At 38.0% G+C, this 16,202-nt stretch overlaps 2 protein-coding genes across 2 annotated transcripts in view; one reads left to right on the forward strand and one right to left on the reverse strand.

The window, feature by feature from the left end:
• LOC126376635 (guanine nucleotide-binding protein G(s) subunit alpha) overlaps positions 1-11,584 on the reverse strand; it is a 31,018-nt gene extending 19,434 nt beyond the window's left edge. Inside the window, exons 1-2 of the mRNA XM_050024159.1 lie at positions 11,394-11,584; positions 10,846-11,021 (exon numbers count right to left, since the gene is read on the reverse strand). The gene's annotated coding sequence lies outside the window, so the exon portion shown is untranslated. The remainder of the gene's footprint in view (positions 1-10,845; positions 11,022-11,393) is intronic.
• Positions 11,585-12,034: 450 nt separating this feature from the next.
• Positions 12,035-14,900, forward strand: LOC126376664 (origin recognition complex subunit 6). The gene is made up of 6 exons (XM_050024211.1): positions 12,035-12,198; positions 12,418-12,541; positions 12,737-12,922; positions 13,207-13,262; positions 13,743-13,903; positions 14,316-14,900. The coding sequence occupies exons 1-6, from the start codon at positions 12,125-12,127 to the stop codon at positions 14,663-14,665; spliced, it is 951 nt and encodes a 316-aa protein (XP_049880168.1). The 5' UTR covers positions 12,035-12,124; the 3' UTR covers positions 14,666-14,900.
• The last annotated feature ends 1,302 nt before the right edge of the window (positions 14,901-16,202 follow it).

Genomic DNA, 16,202 nt, shown 5'->3' on the forward strand with positions numbered 1-16,202 from the left:
GCTAATAACCCGATAGAATTAAGTCGATAGCACACGTCAAACGGGTTGCATACCAGCGAGATTTTTGATTCGCCCGGGTTATTCATTTATATACTCATTCTTCTTATATTAAGAGCTGTCAATAATCCGTCCCGTTCCTTTTCGGCGAATAAGACAATGACAGGTTTAACTTAACCTCGTAACGCCTGGATTTCCAGACACAATAGTTAAACAATGGGATTTGGATTTTAAAAGGCATTTGGGCCTTACGACCTTAAAGTAAAATTAGGTATCTGCAGGAATCGGGGTCAATAGGTAAGAAAGATTATGTACAACCTAATGGGAAAATACAATATATTCTGACAGCAGTCACATCATTTTACTTAATGAACTATAGAAAATAAACATTTTCTCTCTCTCTCACCAGTTCACACCCTGAACACTCAAAAAATATACGTATATATTCTTACCGTAAGTGCGAGCGAAATAGGCAGTCCGCGTTCTTCTTACTCCCTTACTCCTTAGTGGCTTATGGCCATTTAAAAGTAAAGTAAGACCCAGAGGGGGTGAGATCAGCGCCCGATACAAAGCGGCGCGGGGCGGAGTTACTTGTTAATACACCTAAGCCGGAAAAAGGAATCAGACAACTCCTCAAATGCAATTAAGCCTTCAAGTTCACCTTATTTACAAAATGTTTAATTAAAATCCGCGTTGTTTTTTAATCGGCAATCTCGATCTCAACTCACGCTTAACCGTTTTTTGCTGTCGAAGAGATTAGACACGGCGGCTTGACCCTGTCGTTTTTAGATCAATTACCTGATTATGTCTGCCGATTTGCTATTTATAGCTCTATGGGCATCGTTATGGGATCCGATTTTACGGCTATTTATAGTTCACTAACTTTCCGAGACTCCGTCCGCGTGGACTTTGGTTATTACTCAATAAGCACCATTAAGTACACTTTACAGGAACTACGCTAAGGCATATGTCCCACCGCTGGCGAGGAAGCGATAAACTATGGACTATTTTCTCGCTTATGAAACAAACAAATGAATAAAGAGATGCCTCCCATGCCGGTAGCGACACTGGATGTTCACACTGCCAGCGAGAACTCTCTCTCTCACTAGTTTGTCGCAGCGGCAAGAGGTATTGAAGATAAAACTCGCTCAGCGATCCTCGCTTGAGACCAGAGTGGTCATTTTATAACTCTGTACGGGATCCTCCGCCCGAGCGAGTGGTGCTAGTAATCGCCCGTCGCACTGGAACATTGGGTCATATTAAGATCGGAACTACAGACTAGGTTCTCGCAGCTCGCTAAGTAGTACCTGGTTTCTAGCTCTAATAGCTTCTCACTCATCGTCAGCGGTGGGGCAATTGCCTTACCACATCTCAGACACTCCATACAAAAGGAAACTTCTTATCCTTCGGCCACATGGTACGCCAAGTGTTTCCTACAACAGCGTGCGTGACTCAAATCCGTCACTATACTCGCTACACCACTTATACTACTGCAAGTAATTCCGTTCAAAAAAACCGACCGCCGACGTCCAATCAACTATGTATTATCCTCAAATTGAACTGATTACGACGCGCGCGCAAAAACTTCAACAATACATGCGCGTGAGAACCGTAGCGGTGTGCGCTAAATATAGACGCATTCATTCCATCTTCTGTCATTAGGATACGTATTACAGCTATATTATCCTTTATCGTTACTACTTATTGCGGGCGAAAAGAAAAGCTGCTATCAATGGCGAGATATGACGATATTTTTTGTAACTACAATATAATGAATAAATTTGTTTGACTACAAGGTATGTTTGCCGTGGTTTGTCGGCTTGCAGTTAGTAGAATCTTGCCTTTTACTTTGAGGTCGCAGGCTCGAATCCAGCACAGGCCTAAACCAATAATTGTCGAATTTGTTTTCGGATTCATGTTTGGATCATAAATGATTATCACGTGCTCAACGGTGAAGGAAAACATCGCGAGATTTCCTCGACATTCCCGAGAATGCATTTTCGGAATTATGTGAGTTAACCTGTATTGGGCTGGTTTTCCCTTCGCGGGTTGGAAGGTCAGACAGGCAGTCGCTTCGGTAAAAAACCGGCCTGTCAAATCTCCAGGTTAGGTAAGCGGACGATGTGAAAAACGGGATAATGATAGAGAGATGACGTATGCTTCGATCAATCGGGCATGCAGGGAAAATGAATGAAAGAGTACTAACTATACAGATTTAAGAGGTGTACGCAAAGGTAGAGTCGGAAGTGGAAGATAAGGGTCAGGCGAACATACAAAAAATGCCTTATCAGATTACTCTCCGACAAGAATTTTGGTTTAGACTACTCTTGGTCTGAAGAAAGACTGTGATGACTGATGAGACTAACTGAAGGACCGTTATTAGCTCAATATTAAGTTTAGATGGTGCATCGTATTGTTAAAGAGGACACTATCATGCTGGATCGGCACGAAATGCTCAAGTATTTTTTGGAATAGGTCTATTTGGAACACAGGGTAAAATAAATAAATACTATCTGCACTATCCGAACCCACTGCGAGCCAAATCGACGGATTATAAGAAATTTCTTCAGCGATTCACACCGACATGCTAAACGACCCTTTTAAAAAGAGTTCTTTGTCGATTCACACTGCGGTCCGAGACGACTAAAGATCCGGAAGGCACAGTCCCTTGATTCACTTTTATTGGGAAAGATAAGCAGCTGAAGTATCTGCTTATCACATGTTTTTAGTTTATCCAGATAAATAAATAACTTAAATAATCCCCAGTTTAGTAATGATATGACAAAATGCTGTGGAGGCTGATATCCGCACACGAAAATGGCGGTGGATTGGTCATGTCCTTAGAAGACCTGTGGAACACCCGTCCCGACGAGCTCTGCCCTGGTGTGCGCGTGGGAAACGAAAAATGGGGCGGCGAAAAGAGACCTGGCGACGCTCGGTTGACTGAGAGTTGAAAACAAGCACAAGGAGCAAGCTACAGAGGCTGCCAAAGATCACGAGGAGTGGAATCTGTTATTCCAGCCCTACATCCCAACAGGGGATAAAAGGATTAGAAGAAGAAGAACTCTAGTAATGATGATATGAATACTAATTGTATTTAACTAGTACAACCCCTAGTTTGGTTAGGACAGACTGATTACCTGATTGTCCAAAAAGTAAAAAGATCCGTGCTTCGGAAGGCACGTTAAGCCGTTGGTCCCGGTTATTACTTACTGATTGATGTAAGTACGTAGTCGTTACGAGTCATGTCAGGGCCCTATGGCGGCTCAGTAATAACCCTGACACCAGGGTTGATGAGGTTGGTAATTCACCTCGCGTTGGTAATTCAAGATTGTATTTAACTAATTATAGACGGCGGCGATACGGCTCATCACCACTTTGGTATAACAGAAAGCTCGGTGAGGCGTGGATACATAGTTCATCTTGCGAAGGATGTACCTGACCACCCCAATCAGGATATGGTCGCGAGCTTATGTCATGATGTTATATGTAAAAATACTAAAGTAGGTAAATGTTATATTTATAGTCGCGTGTTTACGGAGATGATAAGCGTTTCGTTGCACCTGTTGCTAACTGATGTTGCTGCGTGGAGAAAGTTAACTTATAAAATTCTGTCTAATGACCAAGCAAACTGAACGCAAATTTGAACATTTTTTTTAATCCGATTCTTCTTCTCTCATTGTGAAGTCAGTGACCCGACCTAACAACCCTGGTGGTGTCAGGGTTACTAAGGCTGGCAACACATAGCAACATGGACAACACCTCGTGCGCTGCAAATGTGCATAGGCGGAGTCCCGTCTGCCTGTTTCGTTAAGTCACATAGAAAGACAACTATTGAGCCGCTAAAGGCCTCTAACTTGACTCATGTAACGACTACACACTTCCTTAAGTAAATAATAGCTTGAATCGACTGCTTAACGTGCTGTCCGAACAACGGATCATCTTACTTTCGGACAATCGGGTGATTAGCCAGTAATGTCCTAACCAACTTAGTTATCACAAAGTGATTTTGGTGCAATGTCCCCACAGTGAACAGTGACTTTGGATTTGCATTGAACAGTGATTTTGATTCAAACCCGAGATATGCGGATCCACCGAATGGACCACGAAAGCCGCCATGCCTACTCATTATTCCACGGAGGCTTGTTACTGCTTACATACAAAACCGTGTAACTCGTGGCAGCGGAACGCTTATGGTGCGATGCCTTCGTGGACTACACTATCCACAAACCTAAACGTTTTCATGTAAACGTAACTTCCCTTTCCAAATTCGCTTCACAAGCTTATTAACTACTCCTTGGTCATCACAAACACAAATAATCTATCTTAGTAAACTTCTACATAACCAGCCTATACGCGTCCCATTGGAGGGAGTGTGGAGCATACTCCACCACGCTGCTCCAACGCGGGTTAGTGGAGGCATTTGGACTAGTAGCTCGGGACCAACCACTTAGCGTGACTTCTCATCACGGAATCATCTTAATTTTTCGGACAACCAGGTGACTCAGCCTGCAATGTCCTAGCCAAACAAAGGACATACTCACAAAGTCCCGAATTGAACCCGGGCCTCCAGTTCGTGAGCGCAATATTCTAACCACTACACCACGGAGGCTGTTAGTATAGTAAACTTAATCGATGTATTATCTTGCGGCCACAGTGTAATAAACACCAGTAGTTAATCCAGTGGTTTCCTCAAGGTCTGTCTTGTATTAATAAGCGATTGTTTTTATAATCAACACTCAATGAAGGGACTCTAAGAGTCATTGTTTTAGACATATAAAGTCCGTTATTATTGTTGAGGGCAGCGCCATTGCTGTATTATTACAGGAAATGTATACTGCTTCAGCACTTGCTGATAAGTATCTGATATCCTGATGATTCTATCCAAAACTTATCTGGCAGTATAACCGGCATTTATCTGACAGATAGGCTGTCACACAGTTTGTTTACAAGAAAGCAGTAAACGTGCTTTTATACCCTCGATCGCAATAGCTTGTTGCTTTTGCAGAATGTACAGTTTTTAACATTTATGAAGTGTCAAAATCACATTTAATATTTTTTTTCATCTGCATTTAGAGTCTCTGTTAACTAGTCAATGCGGATCATTATCGCCGCGAGGCGGAGTCACAAATCGCGTCAAGACAACTTTTAGTGACACATGATTTTGGTGTCTAATTTCTTCTATCGTGTGGGTTGTGAGGTGGATTATCAACCCCATCAACCCTGGTGTACTTACATCAGTAAGTAGTAACTGGGACCAACGGCTTAACGTGCCTTCCAAAGCACGGATCATCTTACTTTTTGGACAATCAGGTGATCAGCCTGTAATGTCCTAACCAAACTAGGGATTACAAAGTGATGTTTGTGATTTGTCCCCACCGGGACTCGAACCCGGGACCTCTGGATTGTGAGCATCGCTCAACCACTGGACCACAGAGGCCGTCGTTGGTGTCTAAGGTAAACTTAGTGACAGTTTGGGACCTTGTCGCCCATGAATTGATATAGCACGTAAGACAGGCAGCAGATAATATTTAATAATCCCCTATTGTCCATCAAAATCACAATCAATATGGAATTCAAAATACTTAAGACACTCTCTGTTAACTTGCCAAGTTTTTATTTTTATTCTATTTATTCTAAGTCTAAGTTACGTATTGTCAGGATATTTATATGAAAAAAAGTACGTTATAACAATAAATTTATATTAAAAGCTAGTTTCTAAAAGGTGAAAAGACAACCATGGTAGTGCATGGCAGATTAGTATAATCAGAATCATGATGATCATCTCTCAAAGTTTTCGTTACGATGTTACTAACACCCTGTAGAGTCCGATGGTAAAAAGGGTGCTATTATCCAGGGAGAAATGAAGGGGAGGCGTTTACTCAGTGTGACAATATTTGCTAGTAAAGTACAATAACATCCAGGAAAGGAAATGAAAATAAGTTTTGTATGGACTAGACGCCACCGCGCCCGCGTGTCTTCTTAATACAATTTCTGACATGGAGATGTTACACTTTGCGCACTGCACAAACTGACATGTGTTTAAATATCAGCTTCCGTTGACTCATTGTGTGTTAAAACCCTCCCAATTTTATGATGGATAAATGACTCATTACATTGTACTTCTTGTGTAATAAATTAATAACAACATTTGAATCTTTTTCCTTATCTTTAACTATCCCAACACCGGGAAAAGATCTCTTATCAGTGTTTTCCTATCAGCTGTTCAAAGGAAGCTGACGAAATCCGTTAATTTTTTGCAGTTATTAACGGTTTAAAAACAAGTTTTGTTTTATTATTTCAAATATCTTTAGGTCGTCGGTAGGGCTGGCAGAGAATGACTTGGAAGCACGTACATTGACCAAATTGGCGATACTCTTAGAAAGTGTTTAGTACGATCTACTCTGAACATGCGGGCGCGTATGAAACGATTGATGAGTGTGGAGGAAGCAAGAGAAGTGTGTCAGGATCGAAGCAAATGATATTCCATAGTCTATGCTTATGCCGGCAGGAAATAGGCGTGAGTTTATGTATGTATGTATATGATTCATGTCAAATATCAGCTCAGCATTAGATGTACAATGTCATTTAATTTATTAAACCGAAAAATAAAACAAACATCAACTAAACCATATTTAAAACAATGATTTGTAAATTACATTTTCTGAGAAAATGTAAACAATAGGGACAATTATCATAACAGTTGGGTTTGTATCATTTTTTCCAAGAAATAATCTAGTATAACAATTTAATGTTGTAAATGTTTGTCTCCTTTTGTTGGTTGCCTGGAAGAAATTGCTCTAGAGCAATAAGGCCGCCCAAATTGTACTGTATTCATGTGTTATGTCTGATTGTTGAAATTTTAGTTCTGTGCAATAAAGTATATTTGATTTGATTTGATTTAAAAAGGTGTGACTGGTCATACACTCTTAGGCTACTCATCCATTGGAGCACTTTTGGATTTCTTCAGGATTCTTTGACGAACATCAGGATTTCTTGCTAGTGATCTGACTTTATCTAATGTATTATCTAATCCCGTTTTATCCTAATACTTTTTTAATTCTGTTTTCATACATACGGCTTCCATGGTCCAGTGGTTGAGCGATGGGCTCACGATCCGGAGGTCCCGGGTTCGAATCCCGGTGGGGACACATCACAAAAATCACTTTGTGATCCCTAGTTTTGTTAGGACATTACAGGGTGATCACCTGATTGACCAAAAAGTGACATCCGTGCTTCGGAAGGCACGTTAAGCCATTGGTCCCGGTTACTACTTACTGATGTAATACTTAAAGGTGGTTATTGTACACATGAAAACACAGAATCACAATTGGACAATATGAAGATTCTATGTTATATGTTGAGGTTGAAGACGTAAAAATATGCATGAAATTAAACGTCCATTCGATTTTATTGCTTCATAACGTTACAACATTACGCTTGAGCTTTTAAAACTGCCAATTGTGCTGCAGGAATTGTATTAAATAAATGATCCATATTTCATGTTATTCCCCCACTAATGTCTATGTCATACGTTCAATACATTATGCATTCAACACATGCTTTAATCCTTATTTCTTGAACTGTCGAGTCTCTTCATTGAAGTATCTTTTGACAGACCATGAAGTTATGACAAGGCTCTCTCAACTCTCTAGTTAGACATGTATAAAGGCCGGCACACACCGAACGTGCACGTTGAGTGACTTCAAGTTAGTTTCTTCTTCATTTATTATCATAATGTATTTAGGCGAATTGATTCGCCAACAGATCAGATGAAGTAGCGGTCGCAGCATGGGTTTACTATCGCGTGTGGAGCGAAGACAGTAATACCTCGATCGACCAATAGCCGTACGAAGTTTATCTACGTAGATAGCATTCACTGCGTCTATTGGTTGGCAGCGGTATACGTCGCACTGCGCGTGATAGCAAACCAAAATTATATGGAGATGCTACATGAAAGTCAAAAACCCTGCGCACGTTTCGAACACGCGTTCAGTGAGTACCGACCTTTCGTTATTGCACGTTCAAATGACAGAACACATGTGATACTGGGGTAGGCAGACAGACATAGCAGCTTTAAATTGGATTGCAACTTTACAACATACTTAAGATGATTTCAAGTCTATATTTTGTGTTTCGATAGGCACGTTAAGTTGGTCCTGGCCATTAGCCGTAAAACACCTCTACAAACCTGCAGTGGAAGAGTGAGTATGCTCTATACCTCCTCTGGTTGATTGAGAGGAGGTGTGCCCAGCGTTTATCGGCTGTTTAAATGTTATGGCCATTTTACGTATAAGTTATCAGAAACAGCTACAATAAGAATGTGTCTCTTCAACATGGACTGGGCTGTTGTCCAGACACCATTATGGTTCAAGATATATTGTTAGAACTTCAATACTGAAAACATAAAGACTAATACAGATTAAGCGTGCAATCGAAAATGCAGTGTTTTCTTTGATATTATCATGGTTTATTATATCATAAAAATTTTATCTAGACTGAATGGCTTTTATGACTGTTTTGGCATATATTTTCAATACTGGATATGATCTTAGATTAATTATATTTCATTTTATAGGAGAGAGGATATTGCAAATTATTATCATAACATAAGTATTAAATAGTAGATATTAGGCAATATTTTAAAGTCATTTTATGTGCCATTTAAGATAAACAATCCAGCTATATTCTAACCATTTACATATGAATGGCCAAGTTGAAGAATACCCTAAGTCCATTTAGAATTGAACAGTTAATAAAAAAACATGCAAAGGTTGGTTTTTGTTATTTATAGTTTTATTTTTATAGTGTCAATAAGATTATTCTATATCACTATATTCTGGACTATTTATAGATTGTAATATTCATAAAGCTGGAATGTGGTAATACAGCTGTCTAAGAATTGTAAATATAATCCACATAGAGCAATAAAATTTACTGCATATATGAAAATATTTGATGATTATCAATTGTAAATAGATTTTTTATGTGCGACAAGTGCTTTGGCAATATTGACAACTATGGATAATTGAAAAGTGTGTGCAGTCTTTTGACATACTAAGATATTATGTTTTCAGTTCAAGGTCATACATAAAAAACATGTTTTTAGACAAACTGCTGATGTCAAGACAGAATCATGTTGCTTATATGCAACATTTTTTAATTACAGTTAGCTACTTATAAGAGCCATGGTATCCTAGTTGGTAGAATGTTTGCATCTCACTTTGAGGTCGCAGGTTCAAATCCAGCACAGGCCTAAACCAATTATTGTCGAATTCATGTTTGGATCATAAATGATTCACACATGCTCAGCGGTGAAGGAAAACATCCCACATTCTTGAAGAATGCATTTTTGGAGGTATGTGACCAAATTTGTATTGGGCTGAATTTCCCTATGCAGGTTGGTAGGTCAAAAATGGAGTTGCTTCTATGAAAAAACTAGACTTATCAAATCTTTAGGTTAAGTAACCGGATCCTGTGATAAGGCTAATGATGAGTTACTCACTTATATTTTTTTCGACCATTTAACCACTATAACAGAATGGACTCATTATGAATGCAGAAGTAGAAGCAGTGATGGGAAGACAACTTATATGTGCTTGAGACAGACTGGATAAAGGTAACTCGAGATAAGGATAAGTGAAAGCTCAAAGGGGGCTTTTGACAAGTAGTGGGGCAAGAAAAAAAATGAAATGGATTACCAATTTTTTTTACAAAACTGTATGTTATTATTCTAAATAGAATATAATAAAAAGACAGCTGGAGATGAAAATTTTAAATAATTAATAGTCATTGTTATTGTGTGGCCTCAAGAATATACAATGAGTTTCCACCTACCCAACTACAATGCAAACCATTTACAGATAGGTACATTTCTTAAGAAATCATCATACACTTTCAATGGAGGATAAACAAAACAGGAGTATAGTCTTGTTTTCTAAATAAGAACAATGAAGAAGAATCTAGAAGGGAGTAGGTAGTGGAAGTTAGGTATTACAATTAAAAAAAAGTTGTATTAAAAGAGTTTATGTTTCAAAAAGATTTTATCAGTGTACTTAAAATCTCTTTGGAATTTGATTTTTCTATATTTTTAAAGTTCTGTTACATCTCTTTGAGGTTAGACAGTAATTCAGCTGCAGCAGCTTTAGTAAATTGTATTTGAAAGGAGACAAGAGACTTGTGACTTCACCCGGCTTTACATGGGAAACAATTTCTTATTTTTTAGAGAAATGCAAGTCAAAGCAATATGCAGAAACTGCATGCAAATACATTCAGTGGTTCTCGAGATTAGCCCGAACATCTTAGGACAAATTTTCTTTTTTCAAAATTCATATAAACTAGCCTATATGATATAAACTAAACATGCCGTCTATCTTAATTTCAATGATTTAACCTTTGGTGCAGATTCTGCCAAACATGTTTAATCTTAACTTAATTTGACAGTTCTAAAAATAGTGCTATCCTTCTCTAACACTGAGTGCATGAAAGAGACAGAGATAGTATTGGAACTGTCAAACCAAATTAATATTAAGTTTGTGTCTACCAGAATAGGCACCATTTTCTGATGATCACATTCAATTACAGTTGATATAAACATTTTCAGTGACTTGACTGCCAATTGTTTCATGTTAAGAAACAAAAATACTATGGAATCTAGAGTTCACCTCTTGCCACATCAAAATATTAAGAATATGGATAGTTACAAGTTTGATAATGATAAAAATCCCATTGAGAAGCACTTATCAAGTACCTAGTATTGGAAGATTCCATGCCAACAGGTTAAAAGATTTCTAGATTAGGGGGGTTGTTGGTGTTTGTTTGCAAGTGTGTTGTTATGATGGGACTCACCAGCAGGTGGGAGTGGCGTTGTCGACCGTGTCCTGGTTGGCCTGCGAAGGAGACTCCGCTCCCCGCGCGCCGCCCGCCACTGAGGAAGCCGTGGTGCCTCTCAATGTGCCCTCATCATCAGTCCAACCGCGACCACTGTATTACCTCGAACGCACTGACACCACTTGCATAGCTACCTGCAACCACACACACACTTCACACTGGGGGCGAAGCGACAGCACACGGCACGCACTCGCGGGAGACTCCGACACTTGGGTAGCGGTCGCCCCCACGTCTCCCCAACACCGCACGACGGCACAGATCACGCCCAGTACCACCACACACTGATTTATCCCACTAAAAAATGGCAACCTTCAGTTATAATGACCCGACTTTTCTCACCACACCACCATGGAATACTGTAATATTTATAAACTTTCACGAGATAATTATAGACCAGACGTTACTATTAACGTTTGAACATAAGTAAAAGCCGAGAAAATAATATTTATAAATAGCTTGAGATTATTTTGATACAAATCTATATTGGTCTATCACTGCATACCCACCCCTGATTTCGGGTGGAGCGGATCCTCTTCTTTTTCTTTATAATCGTTTAAACATACGGAAATTAGCACGGATTAGTTAATAAGTCTACAATTATATGACCTACACCCTGATAACTACAAAGACATTTTGTAGCAATGACAGCGATCCGTATCGGCTTCACAGAACCTATGAAAAAAATCAACATGTCGCCGCTGATATTACGAAAAGGTGTTTTATCATTGAAGTTTCAGTTAAATCGAGATAAAGGGGCGTGGTCAAATCTAAATCAAGATTATTTTTGGGAAAAATATCAACCAAAAATTCGGTTATTATTCTTTGTAATATTATATTACTTTATTTAATATATAAAACGAGGTCTTAGGTAATAAAAAAAATATTCATCTCTGTTATCAATCTTTCCAACATGTCGGTGATCTCACATCTCTTTTTAAATTAGGAAAATAAATAGAGATAGAAGATATTTTTCAGGCTGTTTTTGCATTCAACTAACCGTTATTTATTAGTTATCGACTCGTTACAACCGTTATTAAAATCAGTAACTGTTTTATAAATGCCGTTCATAGACAATATAGATGAGTGAACGAATGATAATCAGCTGACGATCTAAACGTTCTTCACCGTTGTCAAAATTGAACGAATAAAAACAGTTGGACCGCTAACCGCCTAAAGGTTCCAGTTTGTTTAATTTATTATTCTATTTTAATAAATTGGTCAAACTGTAAAATTTATAATGGGGAAACAGAGTAAAACTCTCCAGCTTATGGCTGTAAAACTTGGCTTGAACGACGAAGATAAAGTTTTAAGGTATTTATCAGTCATTAATATTTACGTGTAAAGTTGGCTTTTAATTTGATTATTTTATATGGAATTACTCTCTACTGTACTTTTTAGTATTATTTCCGTGTAGGGACATCACTGTGCATAAGTCTTCAAGGTCTAAATTATCCGAAAAATGAGAAAACAAACTTAAGTCATGGAAACCTAACCTTAACAAACTTCTTTATAATTATCTTCTTTTTTCAGTAAAGCCGCAGAGTTCGAACGTCTGCTGCAAATGAAGTCTACAGCCAACACTATCACAGACACCGCTAAAGCTGTTATATGCTTAGATTTGGCTGCATCATTCTTCAAATTTGATTTGGATCTGGTAAAAATATTTTATGTTGCTGGTCCCACCAAGAACCTGTTTTTCTAAAATATTGTAAACAGTTTATGTAACCCCGACTGGTCCACCTAAATAAATTATGTCAATTGCCATTTAATACCGTGTGTCTTGCAAAATAATTTACAAGTTTATTTCTTATTTTCTTATGTTCATTTGCACCTTTGTTCAAATTAACAGAAAACAGCCATCAAATGTTCTGGCCTGAAATCTCCATCTTACACAAACAGCAAGAAGATTGTGGAGAACCTGCTTGAGTTAAACACAGACCGGTTGACAGTGCCGGGGCTGTGTCTGATGCTGCAGTGCAATGTGCAGGAACTGGCTGAGAGGATACTGGAAGAGTACAGGAGGACTGCTAAAATTGTAAGTAGAATACTAAATTAGACAGAAATATTATACCACATATAATATTACATTTATTACAAAGGTTTTCTGGAATCTTCCAGAATACTATTACTTATCACTAGTATATTGTACCTTTAAATACATACACACAAAATAAGATCACGCCTATTTCCCGTTGGGGTAAGCACTCTGCTTATATGGTCTCTACCATGGAATGTACATATTAATATTTTCCCAAATTATTACTTCAAAGGGGAAAAAATAATCTGTATTTGTGAATAATACTGCTCGTATTTTTTCAGGAACTTGACATGTCTCTGCCACAGTATGTTTGTATGGCAGTTCATCAAGCTTGCAGGTAATATTATAAAGATGATCTTTAGAATATGTATTTTCATTATCTAATATATAAAAGGGAAAGATCACTGACTGACTCACTCATCACAAAATCTCAGAAACTACAAGTGCTAAGAGTCTTAAACTTTGTATGGATGTTCATTTTTAGGACGTAGGTGACGTCATTAAGACGGGATTTTGCGAAATTCAGCCCCTAAGGGGGTAAAATGGGTAGAAAAGTTTGTATGAAACTTTGCCTTTGTTTTAATGATAGGGTTGTAGGTATGTGTCCGAAGTCGCGGGTAATAGCTAATATTATGATAAAACAGGAACTAGTTTTTGCAAATTATTTGTTTTTAGGTAAATATCTAATTCTAATTATTCAGTTATGGATATAAACACTACAAATTGTAAACGAATAAAACTAAAATTTTAGGTTAGCTATAAAGTTATAAAAAAAGACATATGTACTTAAGTATTACATATTATTTTACATTTGCAGGATAAGCAAAGTGAAAGTACCAAAGAGTAAACTGGTGGACAAATCCCAGCTGAAGCCGGGGCAGTGGGGGAAGTTGGACATGGAATGGACGAAGTTCACAGACAAAAAGTTTGCCGTAGCTAAGAAGAAGAGAGGAAAGTCTGCTAAAACTGATGTTATAGGTAAGTAATTTAATTAATTTACGGTAGTCACTGTGGTCGTCTAGCACACCGGCTAGCTTCTCAATCGCCTGTTCAAACCCTGCTGACGCATGACTTACACTAATGAGTTATTAAGTTAATACTAACACAGTTGGCTCAACAATATACCCGTAAGCTTATGTAATTTAATAGCAAAACAAGTTTGCAATCATCAACCCTTTAGAACTCATTTCATTTTCATGGGGTTGTGAACTTTGTATTAATTGTCTAAGAGTATTTCTTCTATAATGATGATATATTTATATATCATATCCTTTTTTATATTTATTTATTTTTCATCCTACTTTTGTGAAGGCTTATGGCTCTGCATACATCTAGGGACTACAGACTTAAATATATCTCTATATTTAATGCCAACATGCGCATATTACAGAACAAGAAGACAAGATGGACGTAGATGGTGAAGTAATAAAAAAAGATGAACAAATAACAGAACCACAAATAGAACCATATGAGGACTGGAAGCAAAGAATATTGGAGGCTGCTTACAAGGAACTAAGAAAACAGAACAAGAACTTAGACAAACAACATAAGAACTTAGATGAGCAGCATAAGAACTCAGATAAACATAATGAGAACCAAAGTAAACAGACAAATAAACAAATGGTTATTTCCTTCTCTCCACGTAGATCGCCAAGAAAGACCCCACAGAAATATGAACCTTATAAAAGTCCCGTTAAAAACACTCCCGTTAAAGCTGTCAGATTATTGTTTAATTTATGATAACTCATTTATAGCTATTTACTTTAGGATTTTTGTTTGTGTATATTTAAGTACTGACATTTTAAAGTTTGAAAGAAGATTGACTGATTCAAGCATTTACTAGGTAAGTAAGTAGGTAAGTCACACTGTATGCGCGTATGAAATTTCGTTTTAATTTTATGAATTATGATAATGGCATTTTTGTATCGTTAGTTAATTTTATAATTGAAATATACTTAAGTTTATACCTAGCGTATGTTGTTTTTATTTTTCAACATACTTGGATATTGAGCTGTATTTATGCTTTTTTCGTTTTTATCTAATTTTTTTCGAGGCTTGAGCCACTCTTGGTGGTAATGCCAGCCTCATAGTTTAGAGCGTTTAATGATGATCAAATCATCAATTTACAAAAGAACACCATTACAGCACTACACAATGCTGTTCAGGGATTGTTATTCCTAAGAGACACAGTACAGTATTTATATGTGGGATAATGAAATAACTCGGATATTTTTTAAATGTCTTTACTCCTTTTTATACACACACACCCCCTATATTAAAACCGAAATCCTCCCTCCCGTCCGACATCGCACCAAAGACTCTCCTTTCTTACTTTTAAAAACTCACTACGTCCCATTCATTAACCATCCTCCTTTCATACCATAAACAATCAAATTCCCATTCATTATCCTTACATAGCATTCTTACTTTCCTACAAATACAGGGTGTTAGTGACATCGTAACGAATACTGAGGGGGATGATTCCGACCATGATTCTGAGTGAAAATGAAGTGGAATTTTCCGTTGCAAAATTCATGTTTTTTTTTATTTATTTTTTTATTATTTTCAATTCTATACTTTTGCGATCGAAAATTCCACTTGATATTAACTCAGAATAATGAGCTAAATAGCCCCCTCAGTATTCGTTATGATGTCACTTATACACCCCGTACCAGTACATACAGGTGCCCATACTCAGACTAATGAGTCTTCTAACGAGAAGGGGAAACAATTGTTATACGGTATTTTAACCATCCATTCCAGTTTTCATCTCGAGCTGGAAGGAAGAAGAAGGCACGTTAAGCCGTTGGTCCCGGCTGCATTAGCAGTCGTTAATAACCATCAATCCGCACTGGGCCCGCGTGATGGTTTAAGGCCCGATCTCCATATCCATCCATAGGGAAGGCTCGTGCCCCAGCAATGGGGACGTTTAATGGGTTGATGATGATGATAGCTTCTATTACCTATTACTATATAGGAAAATGATACCCGAGTTGATTCTGTGAATGGATAGGGAGAACGGGACTTAAACCATCACGCGGACCCAGTGCGGATTGATGCTTATTAACGACTGCTAATGCAGCCGGGACTAACGGCTTCACGTGGCTTCCGTAGCACGGAGGAGCTCGACATGAAAAATTTTTTTTTTGTGGTCACCCGTCCTATGACCGGCCTTTGCGAAAGTTGCTTAACTTTAACAATCGCAGACCGAGCGTGTTTACCGCGAATAGAAGCTATTTCCAGCAAAAAAACCGCCACTTAAAATTTGAAATCTCTA

The sequence above is a fragment of the Pectinophora gossypiella genome, chromosome 21, assembly GCF_024362695.1.
Source record: "Pectinophora gossypiella chromosome 21, ilPecGoss1.1, whole genome shotgun sequence".
Lineage (NCBI taxonomy): Eukaryota > Metazoa > Arthropoda > Insecta > Lepidoptera > Gelechiidae > Pectinophora > Pectinophora gossypiella.

Bases quoted from the DNA above. Each gene is read 5' to 3' on its own strand.
- LOC126376664 (XM_050024211.1), top strand. From the start codon at position 12,125: ATGGGGAAACAGAGTAAAACTCTCCAGCTTATGGCTGTAAAACTTGGC. The intron at 12,199-12,417 runs GTATTTATCAGT...TTCTTTTTTCAG, and splicing joins GACGAAGATAAAGTTTTAAG to TAAAGCCGCAGAGTTCGAAC. The intron at 12,542-12,736 runs GTAAAAATATTT...TCAAATTAACAG, and splicing joins TCAAATTTGATTTGGATCTG to AAAACAGCCATCAAATGTTC.